This window comes from Leptonychotes weddellii, chromosome 5 (assembly GCF_054177405.1).
Source record: "Leptonychotes weddellii isolate Sample4059 chromosome 5, ASM5417740v2, whole genome shotgun sequence".
Classification (NCBI taxonomy): Eukaryota; Metazoa; Chordata; class Mammalia; order Carnivora; family Phocidae; genus Leptonychotes; species Leptonychotes weddellii.
Window position 1 is genome coordinate 93,227,110 of NC_138373.1, and position 21,847 is coordinate 93,248,956.

Genomic DNA, 21,847 nt, shown 5'->3' on the forward strand with positions numbered 1-21,847 from the left:
TATTTGTCTCAGAGGTACAGATCTGAGATTCAACAGTCCTGCACAATTCACAGCGCTTAACAGAGACAGAGAGAGAGAGAGAGGCAGAGGGAGAAGCAGGCTCCCAAGGAGCAGGGAGCCCGATGCGGGACTCGATCCCAGGACGCTGGGATCATGACCTGAGCCGAAGGCAGACGCTTAACCATCTGAGCCACCCAGGCGCCCTTCTCTGTTTTATTCTAGGAGTTTTATCGTTTTGGGTCTTGTGTTTAATGAGTTTTGAGTTAACTTTTGTGAATGGCAATATAAGGATCCAATCTCATTCTTTTTCATGCATATATCCAGTCCTCCCAACACCATTTATTAAAGAGGCTATCCTTTCCCTATTGTGTCTACTTGGCACCCTTGTCAAAGATCAGTTGGCCATATACCTGCAGGTTTCTGTCTGGGCCTCTCTATTCTGTTCCATTGGTATATAAGCTTATATTTTACATCAGTGCCTTGCTGTTTTAATTACTGCACCTTTGCAGTATATCTTAAAATCAGACACTGTGATGCCTCCAGCTTTATTCTTTCTCAAGATTGCTTCAGTTATTCAAGGTCCAAGAAATATCATTAAGATTTTGATAGGGATTGCAGTGAATCTGTAGAACACTTTGGGTAGTATGGACATTTAAACAACATTAATTTTTCCAATCCATAAACATGGAATGTCTTTCCATCTGTCTGTGTTTTAATTTCTTTCACTGATGTTTCATAGTTTTCACTATAAAAGCCTTTCACTTCCTTGCTGAAGTTTATTCCTAAGTGTTTTATTTTATTTTTTGGTGCTATTGTAAGCGGGATTATTTTCTTAATTTTCTTTTCAGATAGTTTGCTGTTAGTTTATAGAATGCAATGTTTTTATAGGTTGATAATGTGTCTTACAACTTTACTGAATTCACTTCTTAGTTCTAATAAGGTTTGTTTTGTTTTGTTTTATTTTGCTTTGTCTTCTTCAGTCTTTTAGGGGTTTCTACATATAAGATCATGTCATCTGCAAACAGATAATTTTACTTCTTCTTTTACAATTTGGATGGCTTTTCTTTTTCTTATCTAATAGCTCTGGCTAGGACTTCTAGAACTATGTTAAATAGAAGTGGGAGAGTGGGTATCCTTGCCTTGTTGTATATGTTAAAGGAAAACTTTGGTTTTTTTTTTTTAATCACTGAGTATGGTGTTAGCTGTGGCCTTTATTGTGTTGACCTAAATTGCTTCTGTACCTAGTTTGTTGATAGTTCTTATCATGAAAGAGTGTTGAATTTTGTCAAATGCTTTTTCTCTATCTCTTGAGATGATCATGTGATTTTTGTCCCTTACTCTGTGAATGTGGTATATCACATTTGTTGGTTTGCGTATGTTGAAACATCTTTGCATCCCAGGAATACATCCTTCTTGGTCATGGTGTATAATTCTTCGAATGTGCTATTGTATTCAGTTTCCTAATAGTATGTTGAAGATTCCATGTTTATCAGGGATGTTGGTCTGTATTTTCTTTTCTTGTGGTACCTTTGCCTAATTTTAGTATCAGGGTGATGCTGGCTTCATAAAATGAACTTGGAAGTATTCCCTCTTCTATTTTTTTGTTAACAGCTTAAGAATTGGTATTAATTCTTCTTTAAATCATTGGTAAGATTCACCTGTGTAGCCATCTGGCCCTGAGCTTTTCTATGTTGGGAGATTTTTGGTAACTGATTCAATCTCCTTATTTGTTATTGGTCTGCGCAGGCTTTCTATTTCTCTTGATTTATTCTTGGTACATTGTATGTTTCTAGGAATTATTCATTTCTTTCAAGTTGCCCAATTTGTTAGAGTACAATTGTTATAATAGTCCCTTATGATATTTTTTTATTTCTGTGACATCAGTTGTAATGTCTTCTCTTTCATTTTTTATTTTATTTGAGTCTTTTCTCTTTTGCTCTTAGTCTAGCTAAGAGTTGGTTAATTTTATTTACCTTTTCAAAAAACCAATTCTTGCTTTTGTCAATTTTTTTCTATTGCTTTTCTATTCTCTATTTCATTTATTTTTACTCTAATTATTATTATGTCATTCCTTCTGCTAACCTGTGCTTTTTCTTCTTTTAGTTCCTTGAGATGTAAGTTAGGTCATTTAAGATTTTTCTCCTTTGTTAACATGTGGGGTTTATCACTATAAACTTGCCTCTTAATACTGTCTTTGTAGTATTCCATAAGTTTTGGTATACTGTGCTTTCATTTATCTCGAGCTATTTCCCAATTTTTAAAAAAATTTTTTCTTTGATTCAGTGGATATTCAGAGTATATTGATTTCCACTCATTTATGACTTTTTCTGATTTATTTTTTTCTACTGTGTTCAGAAAAGAGACTTGGAATGATTTCAATTCTTAAATTTAGTAAGATTAGCCTTGTGTCCTATAATGTAATCTATCCTAGAGAATGCTCCATTACTGCCTGAAAAGAAAATGTATTCTGGTGCTAGTGAGTGGAATATTCTGTATATGTCTGTTAGATCCATTTGGTCTAGAGTAGTACTCAAGTTTGCTCTTTCCTTATTGCTCTGAATGACCTATCCATTATCAAAAGTGGGGTACTGAAGTTTTCTAATATTATTATATTATTGTCTATTTGTCCCTCCTTAGATATGTCAGTTTTTGCTTTATATATTTAGGTGCTTTGATATTGGGTGCATACACATTTATAATGATGAAATCTTCCTGTTGAATTGAGTTTTTAAGAAAAATTTCATTCTTCTTAATAAAAATTCTATTTATTTAAGATATACAACATGATGATTTGATATATACATATATAGTGAAATGATTATTACAGTCAAGCTAATTAACATATCATCTCCTCACACAGTTCCCATATTTACTTTGTTAGCAAGTTTCCAGTATTCAATACAGTATTTAACTATAGTCATCACACAACATATTAGATCTCCAGACTTATTCATCCTGCATAATGCAACTTTGTACCCTTTGACCAGTGTTTCCCTATTTCCCCTACCTCCCTTCCTTTGGTACCCACCATTCTACTCTCTGCTTCTATGTGTTCAACTTTTTAAAATTCCACATATAAGTGAGATCATGCAGTTTTTTTTTCTTTCTGTGTCAGGCTTATTTCACCTAGCATAACATTATCCAGGTTTATCCATGTTGTTACAAGTGGTAGGCTCTCCTTTTTTAAGGCCAAATAAGACTTCATTTTTTGAAAGTTTCTCCCACTATCACAAAAAAGAGCATTCCTGTGAAAGTTCCCATAAGCAGAAATGGTATAAAGTGAAAAAGCAATTAGCATTAATTTATATGCAAAGATTTTTTGAGTGTTCCCAGACTTTTCTAAAAAATAACCTATCCTATCTTAGGCTTTTCTGATACATTAGGACACATCTTGCTAACAGATGCACAGTGGAGGTAAAGCACAGATGCTCACAGATACAGTTCAAAGCTAAGGCACCTTGACACTGAGATGCTGAGTGTAGTTTCCAGGGAAAGAGCCTGGTGGCAACACTCTCACTGCTTATGATTCATGTTGCTTCTATAACAGCTTGCTGTAAAACAAACACTGAAATCTATAAAAGCAAAAATCCCTGGATTTCTTTTGGTAGTGAAAACACATCCTAATGTAGGATCTCTTGTAAAAGGTGAAGTGGTGTAATGGGAACTATTGAAAGTGGAGGATACCTGTATATATCAATCAATATATCATATAAATTGACTTTTATTATGTAATGACCTTCTTTGTCTCTTGTGTCAGTTTTGACTTAAAGTCTATTTTCTCTGATATAAGTATAGAAACCCCTGCTTGCTCTCTTTTGGCTACCATGTGCATGGAATATCTTTTTTCATCTCTTAATTTTTGGTCTATGTACATCCTTAAATCTAAGTTGAGTCTCTTGCATATAGCATATAGTTTGGTCTTGTGTTTTTACCCATTCAGCCACTCCATGTCTTGCTTGTTGAGCTTACTACATTTACATTTTGGTTTTCTTTTGATTCACCAGAAAGTATCCCTAAGAGAAGGGGAGAATATATTTCTACTGCCAAAAGAGTTAGGAAGAAAGTCTGAAGCAGATATAGTAAACTTGGAATTTCTCTGAAGTTTGTTGTTTATCTTAAAAATTCATAGGAATTCTACATTTTATTTTATAAAAATATGTGCTTGTATTAATGCTTTATATTTCTTAACTCTGAATGCTGTAGAAAGATACACGAGCTTATTGTGTGGCTCCCACTACTGCTAGATACACAAGTTTGAAAATAAATTTCATTTTAGTCTTTATCACCATAAGCACCATAAATTAATCTTTTATAACTTTTCATGGTTTCTATGGCATTTGAGGTATGCATTGGCATATTGCTGCACTTTGCAAATAAATCTAAGTTTCAAACAAAATCATATCTTGTGCTACCATTTATTCTAATTTAGTCTATTTTAAAGTATATATCTGTAATAAAATAATTAAAATGCTACAGAAATGTGTTAAGTAGAAAGTAGAGGCTGATCACATCTCAATCTGTCTTCAAGGAGGTAACACTGACATATAATCTTTAGATTCTTTTAAATGTATTAAAGAACCTTGCTGCTTAAAGGAACCTGATGATGAATCTTTTTGTAAATTGCATAATTAAAACTCATTATTAAAAGCCTGTTAAATGTCTTTTTTCAAATATAGGCCATCTATAATTTATATTTTAATATTACTATGATAAATCTGAGAGAGAGGTGAACTGTGTCAGGGTTTTGGAATTCAAATGCATTCCCCTGGAGTCTTTGTCAAGGAACTTTCTGGGATTGTGTTTATAAAATTCATAAATGGCTGGCTCAGATTTCTGGAATATTCTCTCAGCTTATTAATAGTTCATAGGAATAGAGAGGACAACAAGACAAGATAAGAAACTGACTCAGGAATGTTTTATCTAAGTAGTTTAATTTTGATATACACAATGTATTAAATCTTAATACTAAATAAAGGGATACATTTAAATATTTCAATACAACCTAACAGTCATTTTTATATTGCTAAGTTGTTATCCAAACTACTTTTGGCAGTGTAATGAAGTGACCGACTGTATCCACAATCATATGTAGTTCTGTTGCACTTTCTTTTACGTGTGCTTACCTCTGGAACTGAGATAAAAGGGTTTAAGTATGTAATGCATCATAACATAGTTACTTGGAATAAGATTATTCTGTTTGAGATTTTAGCTCCACCACAAATGGCCACTCTAACATATCCATTTTCTCATCAGGAAAATAGGAATAATAACACTACTGACACCTCTTAGAGTTGTTGTGAAGATTAAAAGAAATATTCCAGATGATAGCACTGAGCACATTGCCTGAGATAGATTATGGGCTCAGAAATGAAACTTAATTCTAGTTGGTTATCTGGATCTGGATATCTAGATACAAAAATCTAGTCAATAGTTAGAAATTGATAGATTTAAAAAACTGAAATGTGACAGCCTCAAAACAAGTAACTGGTTAGGTACAAGAAACAAATGACTAGTACTTAGGAAACAATACATACTATTTAAGTCAAGTGAAGAAAATAGTAAAATTTTCATGATAGCCTGAAAAGATCATTGATATTTTCATTGGTATATTAGATTATTTTGAAGTAATAAGCTGGTAAAATATACCAACAAAATATTTCAAATAACTTGAAGTTACTGAGGTAGAATTCTAGATGAAGAGAAACTTTTGAAAAAGTGACCTAAACAGGAATGTAAAAATAGTAACTGCCACGTCCAAGAGGGCACTGAGGTTAGTCGGGGATGAGTAAACACCACTTTATTACAACCATGTCTCTACAAACACATGATTTCCTTAACACGTTTCTTCCTACCTTTACTAATTAATGAGATTTAAGCATAATGTTATAGATATTAGATCTCTTAATAAATTCATAGATGGAAAGGATTTCTCTGATTTTAAATTTGTTTTCAATGTACAACATAATGGTGATACATCTCTTTTGGTAGGTGTGATAGTCTTATGTGTCAACTTGGTTAAGCTATGGTAGCCAGTTATTTAGTCTACTAATTAAGGTATTCCTGTGAAGGTATTTTGAAGATATAGTTAATATCTACAGTTGGATAACTTTTTTTTTTTTAAAGATTTTATTTATTTATTCATGAGAGACAGAGAGAGAGAGGCAGAGGGAGAAGCAGGCTCCCAAGGAGCAGGGAGCCCGATGCGGGACTCGATCCCAGGACCCTGGGATCATGACCTGAGCCGAAGGCAGACGCCTAACCATCTGAGCCACCCAGGCGCCCTACAGTTGGATAACTTTAAGTAAATGAGATCATCCTCAAAAATGTGGGTGGGCCTCATCCAGTCAGTTGAAGGCCTTAATAAAAACTGGTTTCCCAAAGAAAAAGGAATTCTGACTCAAGACTGCAAGGATACAATATCCTGCCTGCATTTCCACCTTACCAGGTTGCCCTGATTTGCCAGTGCCTGCCACTGCATGAGCCAATTCTTAATAATAAATTTATCTATATATCTGTGTTTATATATCTTATTAGTTCTGTTTCTCCTGAGGACCCTGATTGATACAGTAGGTATCAATCACAATTACATTTTCTACAGGTTATTAACACTAACTAAGCATTGTCATTAAGAGTTCCTTTAGTTCTGTTATAAACTTATTTATTTTATTTATTTATTTATTTTAGAGAGAGAGAGAGAGCATGCAAGTGCGGGGGGGAGGGACAGAAGGAGAGAGAGAATCTTAAGCAGGCTCCACGCTTTCATGGGGCTGGATCTCACGACCCTGAGATCATGCCCTGAGCTGAAATCAAGAGTCGGACACTTAACCAACTGAGTCACCCAGGTGTCCCTAAACTTATTTATTAAAATGTAGTCATAATGCATGGCCTACAGAAAATTCAATTAAATTAACAGGTGTGAGGGCCTGGGTGGCTCAGACGGTTAAGCGTCTGCCTTCAGCTTAGGTCATGATCCCAGGGTCCTGGGACAAAATTAATTAATTAATTAATTAACAGGTGTGGATCAATCAGTAAATGTAAAGTATTGGGCTTTATGTTGGTTTATAACATATATATTATAAATTGTATTATTATTATATCATTATATGTAATGAAGTCACAATTCCTGTCCTTGGTGGGGAAAAGATCTACATGTAACAGTTGAGTAGGATTAAATTAGTGTTTTGATAGAGGTATTCATGGAATGACAATTCAGAGACCAGAAGTAATGAGTCTCCATGACTGGAGTACAGCACATTTGGGAGAACGTGGGGGGAAACGAGGTTGGATGGGTGGTGGTAGCTGGATATTAAAAGTTGTTAAATACCAAACTAAAGTGTTTGAACTGAAATTTGTGACAGAGCATCAAGGATGTTGAGTGGAATTTTTACATCATCTGAAATGCTGTTCCCCAGACAACTCTATGAAAGGAAAACTGGTCAGGCAGGAAATTAGAGGCAGGGGGTCGGAAAACCTCAGAATAGCACATAAAACTTCCAAGTTTTAAAAACATGATGCTTTGGGTCGTGACTCACAATATTGTCATCTCAATATTATTATTATTATTATTATTACCACATAGACTTCGGTTCTAAAAATAAGCATAACCTTAAAATTCTTATTCTTAAAAAGAATAAGAATAAGCATTCTTCAAAATGTTTATAGAAATTACAAATAAATAACTAAATACTTTTTAGTATTTAGGTGGGAATGGTTATGAATTACAAATAACTAAATATTACAAATAACTAAACTTTTATCAATATAGAAAACACTTTTTAAGAAGAAAAAAATCAAGCAAATAAAAAAGCAGGCTATACATTTGCTTTTAACTTTATAGAAAATATTTTTAATGACAAATATCTTAACATATACAGAATTCATTTATTAGACATTTGCTAAGTACTTACCTCCTATATGATGGGCATGGTGAAGCACTGATGGATGCATTTAAAAGTGACAAAATTTTCAAGGAATTTTGTTTAGACGGGTCATACATATTGTAACTATGGCACTTCTCATGATTTAGAACAAAATAGTAGCTTGTCTTTTAATTGATAAATATTTTGGATGGTAATTTTGGATCAGACAGAAATCATGTCTTAATAAGTTTTCAATTAGCAATAATCGCGCCTCGGATAAACCTCATTGGCTATGATACTGCCACTGCGCAAAGCTAATCATGTCTTAATAAAAAGCTTAAAAATTAAAGTAAATGTTTTTCTCAAAGATAAAGTAAAAGAGAAAAGCATTTCTTATAAAGCTTCATAATAAGAGTAGATACATGGAACTTCAGATCATATTGGAAGGAAAGATGATTCCCCAAAAGCTATTATCTTATGTGTTTCTTATTTTCTCTCATCAAAAAATAAGAATGAAGAATTATTAGATTACGGATTATTGTCAGAGTCTGAAAGCATTAGCTGGCAACTACCCTTATATTTAAGAATTTTTTAAAATGCTGGACAAAACATGAAAAATTGTATGAGGACAATGTAGAGCCTATAGTTTTAAATGGTATATAGAAAAGCACCTAGAAATTTTATATCGAAAAGTTTAACTTTAACAGTAGAGATATCCAGGGTAAAAGATACAAAGTCAACTGGTAAGCACTCATGAGAACATTTATAATAACCAGCATGAGTCTGCACAAAATAAGTCCTATCATTTTTCCCATATCTTTTTATAAAAGACAGTGATCTCAATGGTAGTGTGTGAGAGAGAATGAGAGTCAACTATAATTTATTTTGTGATAATATTTTTTTTTAATACTACTTCATTTGACGACCCTCAAAAAACTAGGAAATAAAATATAGATAACACTATTTATATAGGCTAATACAATTAGTAGGATATGGTTTTCATATTACAGGTAATGACCCATTAGTGGATTTTGAAATCAATTTTGTGGGTCGAGACCTGTATTAAAAAAATAAAAAGAATAACAGAAAAGAATAGGACACCATAGAAAGAAAGAGGAAATAGAAGATAAGGATAGTATTATGTCATAAATAATCCTTTTTTTTTAGGTGTGTGTGTCCGGGGATGAGATATGAAATTCATAACTTAAAACAGATTGTGGATGAGAAAATGTTTCAAAAACCTGAGCCATAGGGTCACACTCAGAGAATGGTCATCAATGTGTATCACTGTCAACCTTAGGTGGACTTCCACGGGAGAGTTCCGCTGGGGTCAGCGCTGGGTACAGGGGTATTTTAGTATCTTGTCTATGTCCCAGATAATGGAAAGTAGAACACATTTAAGTCACTTGTGATGTCCAATATGGAGATGATATAGTACCAGAATCTTTAACAGAGAACTGAGGTTTCTTATCACCTTTTAGGCATTGATCCACTTATCCAAATGCAGTGTATTTTCAAGTTCTGACTACATATTGGGAAGGATGCAAAAGCTACACATTTTTCATTTTCTAAAAATAAGGCAGTGTTTCATAGGATTTGCAACTGGGTCAAACCTTTTAGGGATTTTAAAAATGGTGTCTAATTTATTTATTTATGCACTGATGAAAAAAATGATAAACAAATGTATACAGATTTTTACATTTAAAAACTTTTTCCAGAACATGTAACTGGAATCATAAGCAATTATATTCTGATCTCAATACTACATACTATATACAGGTAGAGCTCTGGGAATTTTTAAAATTAGCTATTATATTAATTTCAAAGAGGTTAAAATAATGTGCCCTATATATCACTAAAAGGTTTTAGTTGTCTTCATGGTCTCTTATTACTTCCATGTTACTATGGAATGTGATATTAGATGGAATGATTTACACTGTTGAGATCATAATCGATCTTGTTATTGGTCTCGTGGCTGCCTTTTCAAAGAATAAAACACTTCTTGGTCGAACAAATACAGGTCCTGATATAACTCAGTGTTATATTCTTCACTTGAGACTTTGATGTAAAGTTCTTAGCAACGTATTATGATAGCTCAATGGAGACTCTTTCCACTGTATCTTTTTCCTCACTTTCTTGGAGGTAAGTGAGAAGAAAACGCCTTTCATTTGTGGAGTCATGGTAACATATAATTTCACTGCAGTCTGGTACACTGGAATAAATATCTTGTCTACTTCCACTTACCTTGCTACATGATTAATTACAGGAGCAAAGTTAGTCGGCCCATATAGTTGCACAGATTTCAGACTCCTATAGTAAGCCTCCATGACCCCCTCAATGCCATCACAGTAGGGGTTTTGAGGGTTCCCATTCTGTGGAATTGACAGGCAAAAAAGAGTAAAAATTAGTAGTGTCTGCAAAGATCAACTGAAAAAGAGAAAAGATAGGTTGACACTCAAAGATGTTTTAAAGAATAGTCATTTATTTAAGAGCAAAAAAATAAATTAAGTGATCAACAATACATTACAATATATTATAAAAACTGTGATATGATGAATCTAATATATAAGCATTAAAAATTGATACTCTTCAAAAGAACCACAGAAAACTCTAAAGAATCTTGAGAAGCTGAATACCACAACATTCTATAATTAATGTCTTCATTTGCATATGTCTATGTATGTGTAGAGATGTACATATAAAAACCCTGAAAAGAAGTAAATAAAATATTAACAGTGGTTAACTCGGGGTGGTTACATATAATTGGTGACTTTTATTTCATTCTTTAAACTATTCAATATTTCCCAACTTTTCTGCAGTGATATCTATTAAAATCAAGAAAAAAAAATCACTATCCATTCAGTTTTACCTTATAGAAGGCAAAATACAAAATATCTGCCACATGCACATTTTCAGGTCACAACTGATAACCCCAAGGAGAGAAGGGGTCTGAGGGAATGTAATTTGGTGCAAAAATTATCAAGAGAAGGTAAAATGAAAAGAATCAAGGAAACATTCATGTTGTCCACGAGAAATGGAGCTTGCCACTAAGTTCTTATTCGGGAGAAGGCACCTAGAAGGGCAAGTTCATACCTGGAGACCTAGACTAGTTTTTTCATACCTTGAATGCTTTGTTATTATTAAGTTCAGTTCTCCTAGTCCAGATCTTGCAAATGACACATATAAGGCAGTGTATTAGTTATCTATTGCTTTGTAGCATATCACCCCAAAAGTTAGTGGCTTACAACAGTAATTGTTATCTCAAACATTTTTTGGGTGTCAGCAGCCGCTTAGCAGGTGGTTCTCACTCAGCATTTCTCATGAGTTTGCAGTCACTGTGCCAACCTGGGCATCTGAGAGCTTGACCAGAGCTGCAGAACCTGCTTCCAGGAAGGTTCACTTACATGGCTGCTGGCAGGAGGTCAACGTGGTGTCTCTATAGGGCTGCTCGAGTGTTCTTACAACATGGCCGCTAACTTCCTCAGAATGAGCAATCCAAGAGAAACAACAAAAAGGAAGCCCCAACACCTTTTATAAGCTAGTCCCATAAGATGCACATCAATATTCTACTTTAATCTCTTTGCTAGAAATGTATCACTAAGTATAGCCCATGCTCAAGGGAAAGGGAATTAGACTCCACCTCTGGAAGGGAGGAAGGATAAAAAAAATGTAGATATATTTAAAACACTAGAGACAGTAATTATATTTAAACAGAGTTAACAGTAATTTCAGCATGCATGTTTTTATCTGAACAATCACAAATGACCAGTAATTTGTAAATAAAATTTGTTGAATTCTATATACTAAGCTTTACATTAAAATATTTACACATATTAGATAGTTTTTATAACAACCCTAAAAAAGTAGATAAAATATTGTCATTATCCCCACTTTATAAATGAAAAAATTAAGGCGCTGAGAGTTCAGTGTGTCCCAAAATTACACAACACAAATGAGAGGGCCAGTATTTGAACCCTCAGTTTAACTTCAGAGCCTAATCTCTCTCTTTTTTTAAAAAATATTTTATTTATTTATTTGAGAGGGAGAGCATGAGCACAAGCAGGGGGAGAGGCAGAGGGAGAGTGAAAGGAAGAAGCAGACCCAAGCAGTAAGCTTGATGTGGGGCTCAATCCCAGTCTCCTGGGATCATGTCCTCAGCTGAAGGCAGACACTTAACTGACTGAGCCACCCAGGCGCCCCTAGAGCCTAATCTCTTAACCACCACCAGGCCACCATGCTTTGAAATCCTAAGCATTTTGAAAGACAAGAGATCTTAGGAAACCAAGGCAGATGTTATCAACCACTTCAATTTTGCCATTTGTGTGAGAGGGATATATACCCACTTTTTCCTTCTAATTTTGTCTTTTATTCAAATTTTTTAAATCAATTGACCATCATGTAAATTTTTAAAAACATAAAAATAACAAAAAGCCTCTTACATAATAATAAAGACATTTTTATAGTTTTATACTACAAATTGGTCACATTAATTGATTGAAATTATAATGTAAAAGTTTAATATTTAGCACAAAGCAGTTAATGATTGCTTTTGATGTTAATCTGAACTGAACCTTCCTTTAAATAAAATTTTACAGTGCTCTTTTCCCTTGACAAGATATGAAACTAATTAAAATTAAAACTCATTATTGACTTTGAACATATAGAAATGTATTCTATATCTGCCTTAGGGGAAGAAATACAAATCAGGATAGTTCTGAGCAACTTTTTCATCATCATTTTAACATTTTAATTAAGGGTTTACATTTCTAGAAAATAATATATTTTCTGTATTCCTGTGGAACTGAAATTACAACAAGGTCACCATTTTTCTCACCATTTCATTTCTTAGTGGAAAGATAATCATTAGATGTTCTATTCATCATTACGGAATATTTAAAGCACTGATTTCTGCATTAGCCCTAATTCCATAATAAATTGCTCTAAGAATTCCTCATATGCTTTGGATGATAAGAATACTTAGGACATAAAATTACACATTCTTTTTAATATATGCTTTTCATTATATCAGGATTATTTAAAATAATTTACAGCTATTAAAATGAGATTTTCCTCTTAATGACAAATTGTAATGAGTTATAAAAAGATTTTTTAAGTCTAAAAACTCATTTCACAAAATAATTATGTGTGTTAGTTACTAATTACTAACAAGCAATTAGCTTTTACTTGTTAAAACAAATTAAAATAAGCTTATGTGTGGCTCTAGCACAAAAGTAAAGCACAGGATATTTTTGAAAGTAAGTACATTCAATTTTGTTGTTTATTAATGAAGAGGGCAGTAGATGCCCTATTTTATATTTCCATTTTAATTAGCAACCTTTCCCATTTATAAAATAATTAATGTTATTTTGTAGAACACATGGAACATAAAGAACAGAATTCAAAATGAGCACTAATCCCACCACGCAGACTTAAGTGGGGAGGGATGTCCGTCTCTCACCAATTTTTCCCTCCATTTGGCTCCCTGAAGACTTGTACTGAGGATTTAGATTCAGTTCCAAGAGAGAAGACTATACAGTCTCTGTTGCTGCCTAGAGCCTATAACACTTTTCAGCAGGGCTAACAAGCTGACAAAATGCTGAAGAGAAGCTCTAAGGAGTTGTCGCTTTACTCTTTGAAATGGATCAAATGGATCCGTTGCTGCCCAGAGATTGCTTAGGTGGGGAAAAGCTGCAAGTCTCCCTTTTATTCAGTAAGCAAACATCTGTTGAGCTTCTATTTTATGCATACAATGTTAAGACCCTTGGTTGTTAAATCGTTAGCATCTAGATGGAAGAAAAGACATACATATCAATATTAAATTGCACATATTTCTATAAATGCCAAAGTAAGCGAAAAGTAGGCCAGCCCTTTTAGAGCTCTAGTAGGAGAAATCACTTGGACAGATGTAAGCACTTCTCTATTGATCACTGCAGGAGACTTTCTTTAAAGGGTCATTGGCCCCATGCCCATTACAAATATCTCCTCTGATGCTCTACACTATTATTATATTTTGTTTTAACAACTTAAGGAGTCCTCAGACTCATAATGGGAAGAGAGCAATGACTCCCTTTTACAACCTTTGTGCTAACATGGTGGTACCAGGACATTCTTTCTTTCTTTCCTTTTCTATTCCCTGTTCTTTTTCCACTATGGAATATATGTATATGCTTATTCATATTTCATAGGAAAAGCTGGGGTTTATCGGCGACCCTTTTAAGTAACAGCAAAGAAAACATTAAAAATTACATTTTTCTGTTCAACTTTCAACATTTGCGCTAGCCTTAAACTCACCAATTAGGGTTTATTTAATTTTTTAGAAGGCCTCCCTTGCTATCTGAAGATTATTTGAACTTGGTTTGATAAATAAATATTTATGACTCTGTATCACAAATTGTTACCATGAAAATATGAGGGTTTGTTAGGATTACAGACTACACTAATTGCCAGACTGACATGGGACTGGTTTTCCTATTTGCCATTTCAGCACTTATAGGTATATATTGCAGTTGTTTAGGATGAGGTTAACAGAAAACTGTAGCAAAAAATCAAATCAAATACTGTCTCACTGAAGACCTACTTAACTCCTCTGCCTTATTTACCCAAGAAAAAAAAAAGTGCTTTGAAAAAATTAATTGGTCAGTGCTGCTAAAGTTCATTCATTATCATCATTGTTGTTTTCAGCTTCAATTTGGGAGACTATTTTTCATAACCTTAAAGGGGTATGATCTCTATCCTATAAGTATTTGAACTGGGTTCAAAGAATTGTTTAAGATGCAAATAATAATAAAAAATCCTTCCTTGGCAATAGATATTTGCATAGGTTTTTTTTATAAGAAATGAATCTGGATGTAGGAAAAGCAGAAAAGTAGAGGATTAGAGAGAGACAAAAGGAAAAAATCACACACAAGGGTGAGAAGAAGTGTATGGAAGGAAAAATTAATAAACCTCATTTAGTTTAACATAATTATTCCTTTTCTTAAGCTTTAAAATAGCTCATGACCTTTTTCCTGAGGCACTTAAGACTTAGCATCACATGAGTGACTTTCATGGTTTTATAAGTTTCCAGGAAATTTTAATTCTCTAAGACACAACAAAATCCCAATAGATATTCATTTTTATATGACATTGGGAAAGTGGCATGTGGGCTAATTCATGGAAAAAAGAATTAAAGCCTCCAGCAACCTTTCCTGCAATTGTGAGCGCACTGGAATAGAAAAGCAAGGGTAAATATAGAAATGAAAATGTAAAAATACTGCTCTTAAAAGATATTTAAAGAAGTTTAAATCTAATCATATATAAGTTCTGGATGTGTGTGTGTGTGTGTATCCTGATCAATATCATACCATGGTGTTAATAAAGCACATATTCGAGAGGTGGGATTGATTATAGGTACTGTTATAAAATGTGCTTTAATAGCAGTTAAAGAGCATGTATTCTAAAATAAGACTGATCTGGGTTCAAGTCCTGTCCTCTGGAACCCTGGTTAACTGCTGCTATGCTGCTGAACTGAAGTATACAACACTTGGGCAGGCACTCTTCACTGTATTCAATATGTGTGGCACTTGCTAGAGTAGTGCTATGTGATAGTCATAGAAACTTTATGAAGATTATGTAAGAAAAGGATTGTAAAGTACTTGGCTTCATACTCAGTAACTACTCAATAAATGGTAGTATTATTGTTTATTTTTGTCTGTTTTGCTTGAGAGCTTCAAAAAATATCTCTATGATTATGCATCGCTTTTGTAACAAGAATAAAAACAACAAAGGCCTTCAAAAATAATGGGGATGGAAGAGGTTACTTCTGAAATGTATAGAGGGTAGGAAGGCACTTCTAATGAAAAGCTAAAATTTTTCCAAAATGATAGCCAACCATTCCTATATTGATTTTCCCATTATTTTATCAGAAAGTGCAGGGAGAGGGGCGCCTGGGTGGCTCAGTTGTTAAGCGTCTGCCTTTGGCTCAGGTCATGATCTCAGGGTCCTGGGATCGAGTCCCACATCGGGCTCCCTGCTCGGCGGGAAGCCTGCTTCTCCCTCTCCCACTCCCCCTGCTTGTGTTCTTGCTCTCGCTATCTCTCTCTCTGTCAAATAAATAAATAAAATCTTAAAAAAAAAAAAAAAAAAGAAAGTGCAGGGAGAGTAAGGCTCACTGGATCTATAAGCATTATCTGTATGGGGTTTATTTTGAAGGTAGAATGCAGTACACTGCTTATCTAAAATCACACAATATGAACTAGATCTATGTAAAGTAAAGATGAACTAGATAAATATTTATTCCAGTCATATCTACTCCATTATATTGAAATCATAATTAGCTATTGCCATAATTATTGCTTCACATTAAAAAAATAATTCTAGCCATAACTATTCCTTTATATTTGAAAAGATATACCATTTTCTTAGATGGTAGATTAAAACAGCCACACATTCTTTGAGATAGCCTCCCACTGAGAGGTGAAGGTTCCTTGGAAACTGGGCTGGCCTTAGTGACTTGCATAACCAAGAGAATTTAGCAAGAACAACTTTCTGAGGCTTCTGATGCTATGGTGTAAAGAAACCTACAGTTTCTGCCCCAGCCTGTTAGAGAATACTCACTCTGGGGAAGCTGGCTGCCATGTATGAAATCTGACTACCAAGACATGGCCATACCGTGATGAGGTCCACGATAACCACATGGACAGGTTGTAAGTAGAAAAAGGGAGAGATGTCCAGGCAACCCAGCTATTTCAGTCATCCTATCTTGAGCATCAGACAAGAGCAAAGCCATCTTAGGGGACATGTTAACCCCCCGAGATGTGACATGGAGAAGTACTGAGTCATCCAATCCACAGCAAAATGAAGCCCAGATATATGGTTCTAATTGAGTAATTCCAGCCACCTCTAGCCAATCAAGCCATCCTAGGTAAGGTCCTAGACATCTTGAAGAAATAAACCACCTCCTATTGTATTGTGCTCAAATTCCTGAACCCCAAATCATGAATATAATGGCCACATGATTGACTACAGCATAAGTAGTAAACCAATATTAAAAGATCCAACAAATTATTTTTTTTCAAGAGATCAAATCCTTGTGATATATTCTTACCAAAGCAAATTCATGAGATATCCTTCCATCTGGAGGCAGTTTTGCACCAAAGCCTAGAGCTGGGAACATTTTATCACTGTCATAATCTTGAACGATTTCTCCCACTGCTTTCAGGGCCATTCCATAGGCATTCAGTTGGTAAGGATTCATGTAGTGGAGAGAAGTGGGCTGGGCAGGGTTGCCTGATGACAGAAAAAAATATTTCAAACATGACTGATCAGGCTAAAGATGTCATTTTTTTGACAACATTTTTCTTGATGCCTATTTCAGAATGAAATACTTAAAATTATGTTTTCTGCCTACATCCATACTGTCTAATAATTTCTTTTGGATGGAGATTAACATAGAAATATTTATTACATTATATCAGACATGTAGAAGGCTTTCCAAAGATATGCCAAAGCATATGCAGATTTTTTCAGAAATTATTCCTCATTGTCAATGCCACAGGCTATTTCTGAATCTCAGTTACAGAAGAAGTATTAAAGTACTTTTGTTAAACTGATTTTATAGTCATCTTTATCTAAAAAAAAAAGCATGTGCCTTTAGCTTGAACCCTTATGTTTATAGAGAACTACGAAGCCTTCCCAAAGTTCTATTACAAATATAAATGGAATATTTTAGAAATATCTCAATTTAATCACTTAAAAAGGAAAGCATAGTGATTTTCAAATTCAAGCTAATTAAATATCTATATCTGAAAAAGGATTCAGAGTTTCTAACTAGACATTAAACTAGGAGCCAGAAGGCTCAAAGTCCAGTCTTGCAATTTCCAAGACAACACCTATAAAATGTCTGCAATAAATCCTACCAGTGTTAACTGGAAGGACAAAATGAGATTATGTATGTGGAAGTGATTAAAAATAATAAAGCACCATAGAAATGTAAGGTTTAATTGCTACTGTTATTACTGTCTGGGTCAGCCACAAGGTTCTGAAATTTCAATATACTTATACTATGTAAGATGTTGCATTTGAATAGAGATGAATTTGAGAGAGAGAGTAATATAAGTGCTACCACTCAAAACACATTGAGATTCACATTAAGTTGCCCTAATTACCAGCACAAAGGCTGCTTGAAAGTCCATATACTTTCTTAAGTGAAAATGGAAAGTTAAATGGGACTTGTAATAGCATATAAAGCTCAATTCTATATTAAAACATTGCCTGAAGGAGGAAAGCCTCGGGGCACACAGTTCTTTTCTGATAAATAATAATAATAATAAGCACTTGAGATCCAGAGAGAAACAAAATTAAGGAGCGATCTCCCCTTGGTTTACAATACATATAATTATACACAGAACATTTCTAGTCTAAAAATAATGCATTGCATAAATGCATTTATATTTCCAAAGGGTTACCGGCATTTAAGGGCTAGTTCCACATGATAAAATTTCTGAAAAAGTTATCTTCTGACCAAATGGCCTTAACATTCATTCCCCTCAATTTGGCTGAACTTTGGAAAGGTTTCTTCATAACTGTAGGCCCCTGATCTTCCTTTTCTTATAGCATTTGCTTTAGAAAACTTGCAATTGTAAATTCTTTCTCTGCACCTTTGAAATGTAAATCTTCTACAACCCAGGGCTGTTTATCTCCAGGACCTGGGAGCCCTCCACGAAATGTAATCATGGAGAAAGATAGCACTCCTGTTCCCTAGTCTCTTTGCGAAGGTAGGAGCCTAACTTTAATAAGTGCTAATTAGTAAACAGAACAATGTCCCCTCTAATGTCCCTCAACATTTTCCATTAGATCACGGCAGTACTTAAAATCCCTCCCACCTTTTGTTTTGGAGGTGTTGGTTCAATTTTTCCCTTATATCGCAATAGCCTTGACTTCTGTGGCAACAGTCCTGATTAAAGTCTTCCTTGTCTGTTTAAATTATCTGGTGCAATTTTTCAATGACACTCTCTTCTAAAGTCAGAATTTTGCACTTGATCAAAAGCCCACTGGAGCCACTTACTTGACTAAGTGGTTATTTAACATAACTTTCAAATATAAGAAGAATTGTTACCCAATGGCTGCAATATGGCAACAAAGTCTATTTTATTAAGAAAACTGTAACTTAAAATTGAGATACAAATATCATTCATACCCCAGCATGTCTAAACATCTTCACCTATCATGCATAGCAGGGCTGGATCCCACCCATGCAAATATGTTGCCTGTCTCTTTCCAGCATCTTCATCAGACCATCTCTTCACTGTATCACTAATGAGATCTTCCTTCCTATCTCTACATCTCAAGTAGCTACCGTGTCCTGGAAGTCACTTTACTCTCCTCCAGCTTATGTTTTACTTGCACCAGACAGCCTTCCTTGCTTATTCCAACCCTTATTGTCTTTCCTCTCTTACTTTTAGGACTCTTGTGCTCTGCACCACAAAATATGGCAGTTAAAAATCTGCCACATTGACTGTCCATTCCTAGAATCTGGGACCACATTTGTGCCACCTCTGTATATGCAACAATGCATATGAACAATGAATTTGTGGTAAGTTGATAACATTGGGACCCAACAATATCCATGATAATTATAATAGCATGGGATCTAACATGTACTGAACACCTGACTTCATATCTTTCTTAACTTCATATCTTTCAACACACCTATGATGTAGGTACTTTTTTATTTTACCCAATTTTCAGATTAAATACTTTACTCCTAATCACACTGTAAAAGTTGGTAAAACTAGAATGTAAATCTAGGCAATCTGATTCCATAGCCCTTATTCATAGCTAGAACTCTATACTTAAGATTTTGTAATATTTTAAACACTGGATATCATCAAACTTATATCTGATTTTGTCTTAGATGTACATTATGCCTTTATAAAAAAATCACACATGACTACACTCTTTTTAAAAAGTTTTATTGAGATATAATAAGATATAACTTACAATTTAACCATTTAAAATGTACAAGTGATTTTTAATATACTCACAGATATGTACAACCATCACTTCAATTTTAGAACATTTTTATCACCTCAAAGAGAAACCCTGTACCTCTTCACTATCCCTCCCTTATCACTCCATCCAGCCCAGCTCCAAACAATGATTAATCTTTCCATCTCTATTAATTTGCTTATTCTGGACATTACATATAAATAGATTCACATAATATGTCATCTTTTGTGACTAGCTTCTTTCACTTAGCATAATGATTTCAAGGTTCATTTATGTCATAGCATGTATCGGTAATTCATATTTCATTCCTGTTTATTGCTGAATAGTATTCTCCTGTGTGAATATACTACATTTTAAAATCATTTGTACGTAGCTATCCTGTTGTCCCAGCTTTGTTGAAAAGACCATTCTTTCCTCATTGAATTGTCTTGGTACCGTTCTCAAATCAGTTAAACTTAGACTCATGGGTTTATTTCTGGAATCTCCACTCTATTTCATGGCACTATATATCTATCTTTACACCAGCACCATGCTTTCTTGGTTACTGTTGCTTTGTAGCAAGTTGCAAAAATGGGAAGTAAGAATATTTCCACTTTGTTCTCTCTTTTCAAGTCTGCTTTGGCTCTTCTAGATCCACATGAATTTCTGGGGCATCCATTTATGCAAAACAGGCCTTTCAGATTTTGAATGAGATTGCACTGAATCTGTTGATTGCTTTGAGAAATGTTGTCCTCTTAACAGTTGAATTTTCCAATCCATGAAAAGGGCCTATCTTTCCACTTATTTAAATCTAATTTCTTTCAAGAATTTTTTTCAGAATATAGTTTTTATAGTATAAAGTTTGCACTTTGTTAAATTTATTTCTGAGTATTATATTCCTTTTACTACTACTGTAAATGGAATTTTCTTAATTTCATTTTCAGATTGTTAACTGAAGTGTATAGAAAAAGACCTTATTTTTATATATTGATATTTTATCCTTCAATCTTGCTAAGCTCATTTGTTAGTTTTAATAGATTTTTAGTGAATTCTTTGGGATTTTATATATATATATATGATTATGTCATCTGCAAATATAAATAGTTTTACTTCCTTCTTTTCAATCTGGATATTTTTTATTTCTTTTTCTTGAATAACTGCTATGCCTACAACTTCCAGTACAATGTTGACTAGAAGTGGCAAAAGCAGACATCCTTGCCCTATTTCTCATTTTAGGGGGAATGCATTAAGCTATGTTAGGTATGGGTTTTTCATATTTTCCCTTCATAAGATTAGAAAGTCAACTTCTATTTCTAGTTTGTTAAGTGTTTTTATCCTGAAAATGTGTTGGACTTTGCAAAATGCTTTTTTTCTGCACCAATTGACAGGACCATGTGATTTTTACATTTTCTTCTATTGATATGGTAAGTTATTTGATTTTTGAATATTAAGCCAACCTTGCATTCCTGAGATAAATTTTACTTCCTCAGGGTGTATAATTTTCTTTTTAAGTTGCTGGATTCAACTTGGTAGTGTTTTATTGAGGATTGTTATATCCATATCCATAAAAGATATTGATCTTTAGTTATTCTTTTCTTTGTCTAGTTTTGGTATCAAGGTAATACTAACTTCGTATGTTGAGTTGGGAAGTTTTCTCTCCTCTTCTATTTTTTGGAGGAGTTTGTGAAGAATTTATATCTGTTCTTCTTTGGTAGAATTCACCAGTGAAGTTTATCTGGACCTGGACCCAGATAAACTTTGTGGATACTTTTCTTATTATGAATTCAATCTCTTATTATAGGTCTATTCAGATTGTACCTTTTTAAGTCAGTTTCAAGAGTTTGTGTCTTATTATTCAATAGATTTTTGCTCTTCTAGTTGTTATGCTAATATTCATCAGTGAACAAAAGCTAGTATTTTAACCCATTTAGACTTTAGGTTTTATTTCTATATTTCATATTTTACTGAATAAAATACATGAATAAAATTAATTAACTTGAAGTCAAAGTGTTGGAGAATAT

General features: G+C 33.9%; 1 protein-coding gene and 1 non-coding gene across 3 annotated transcripts in view; both read right to left on the bottom strand.

The window, feature by feature from the left end:
* The window catches only part of CPNE8 (copine 8), a 135,692-nt gene that overhangs the window by 19,570 nt on the left and 94,275 nt on the right, over nucleotides 1–21,847 (bottom strand). For both annotated transcript variants that reach the window (XM_081821477.1, XM_081821478.1), the window contains exons 10-11: nucleotides 16,945–17,126; nucleotides 10,104–10,231 (exon numbers count right to left, since the gene is read on the bottom strand). In XM_081821477.1, coding sequence (XP_081677603.1) covers nucleotides 10,104–10,231; nucleotides 16,945–17,126 — 310 coding nt within the window. The remainder of the gene's footprint in view (nucleotides 1–10,103; nucleotides 10,232–16,944; nucleotides 17,127–21,847) is intronic.
* LOC115942340 (U4 spliceosomal RNA) lies at nucleotides 8,030–8,175 on the bottom strand. The gene has a single exon (XR_004076938.1). It is a non-coding gene; the product is annotated as a U4 spliceosomal RNA (small nuclear RNA).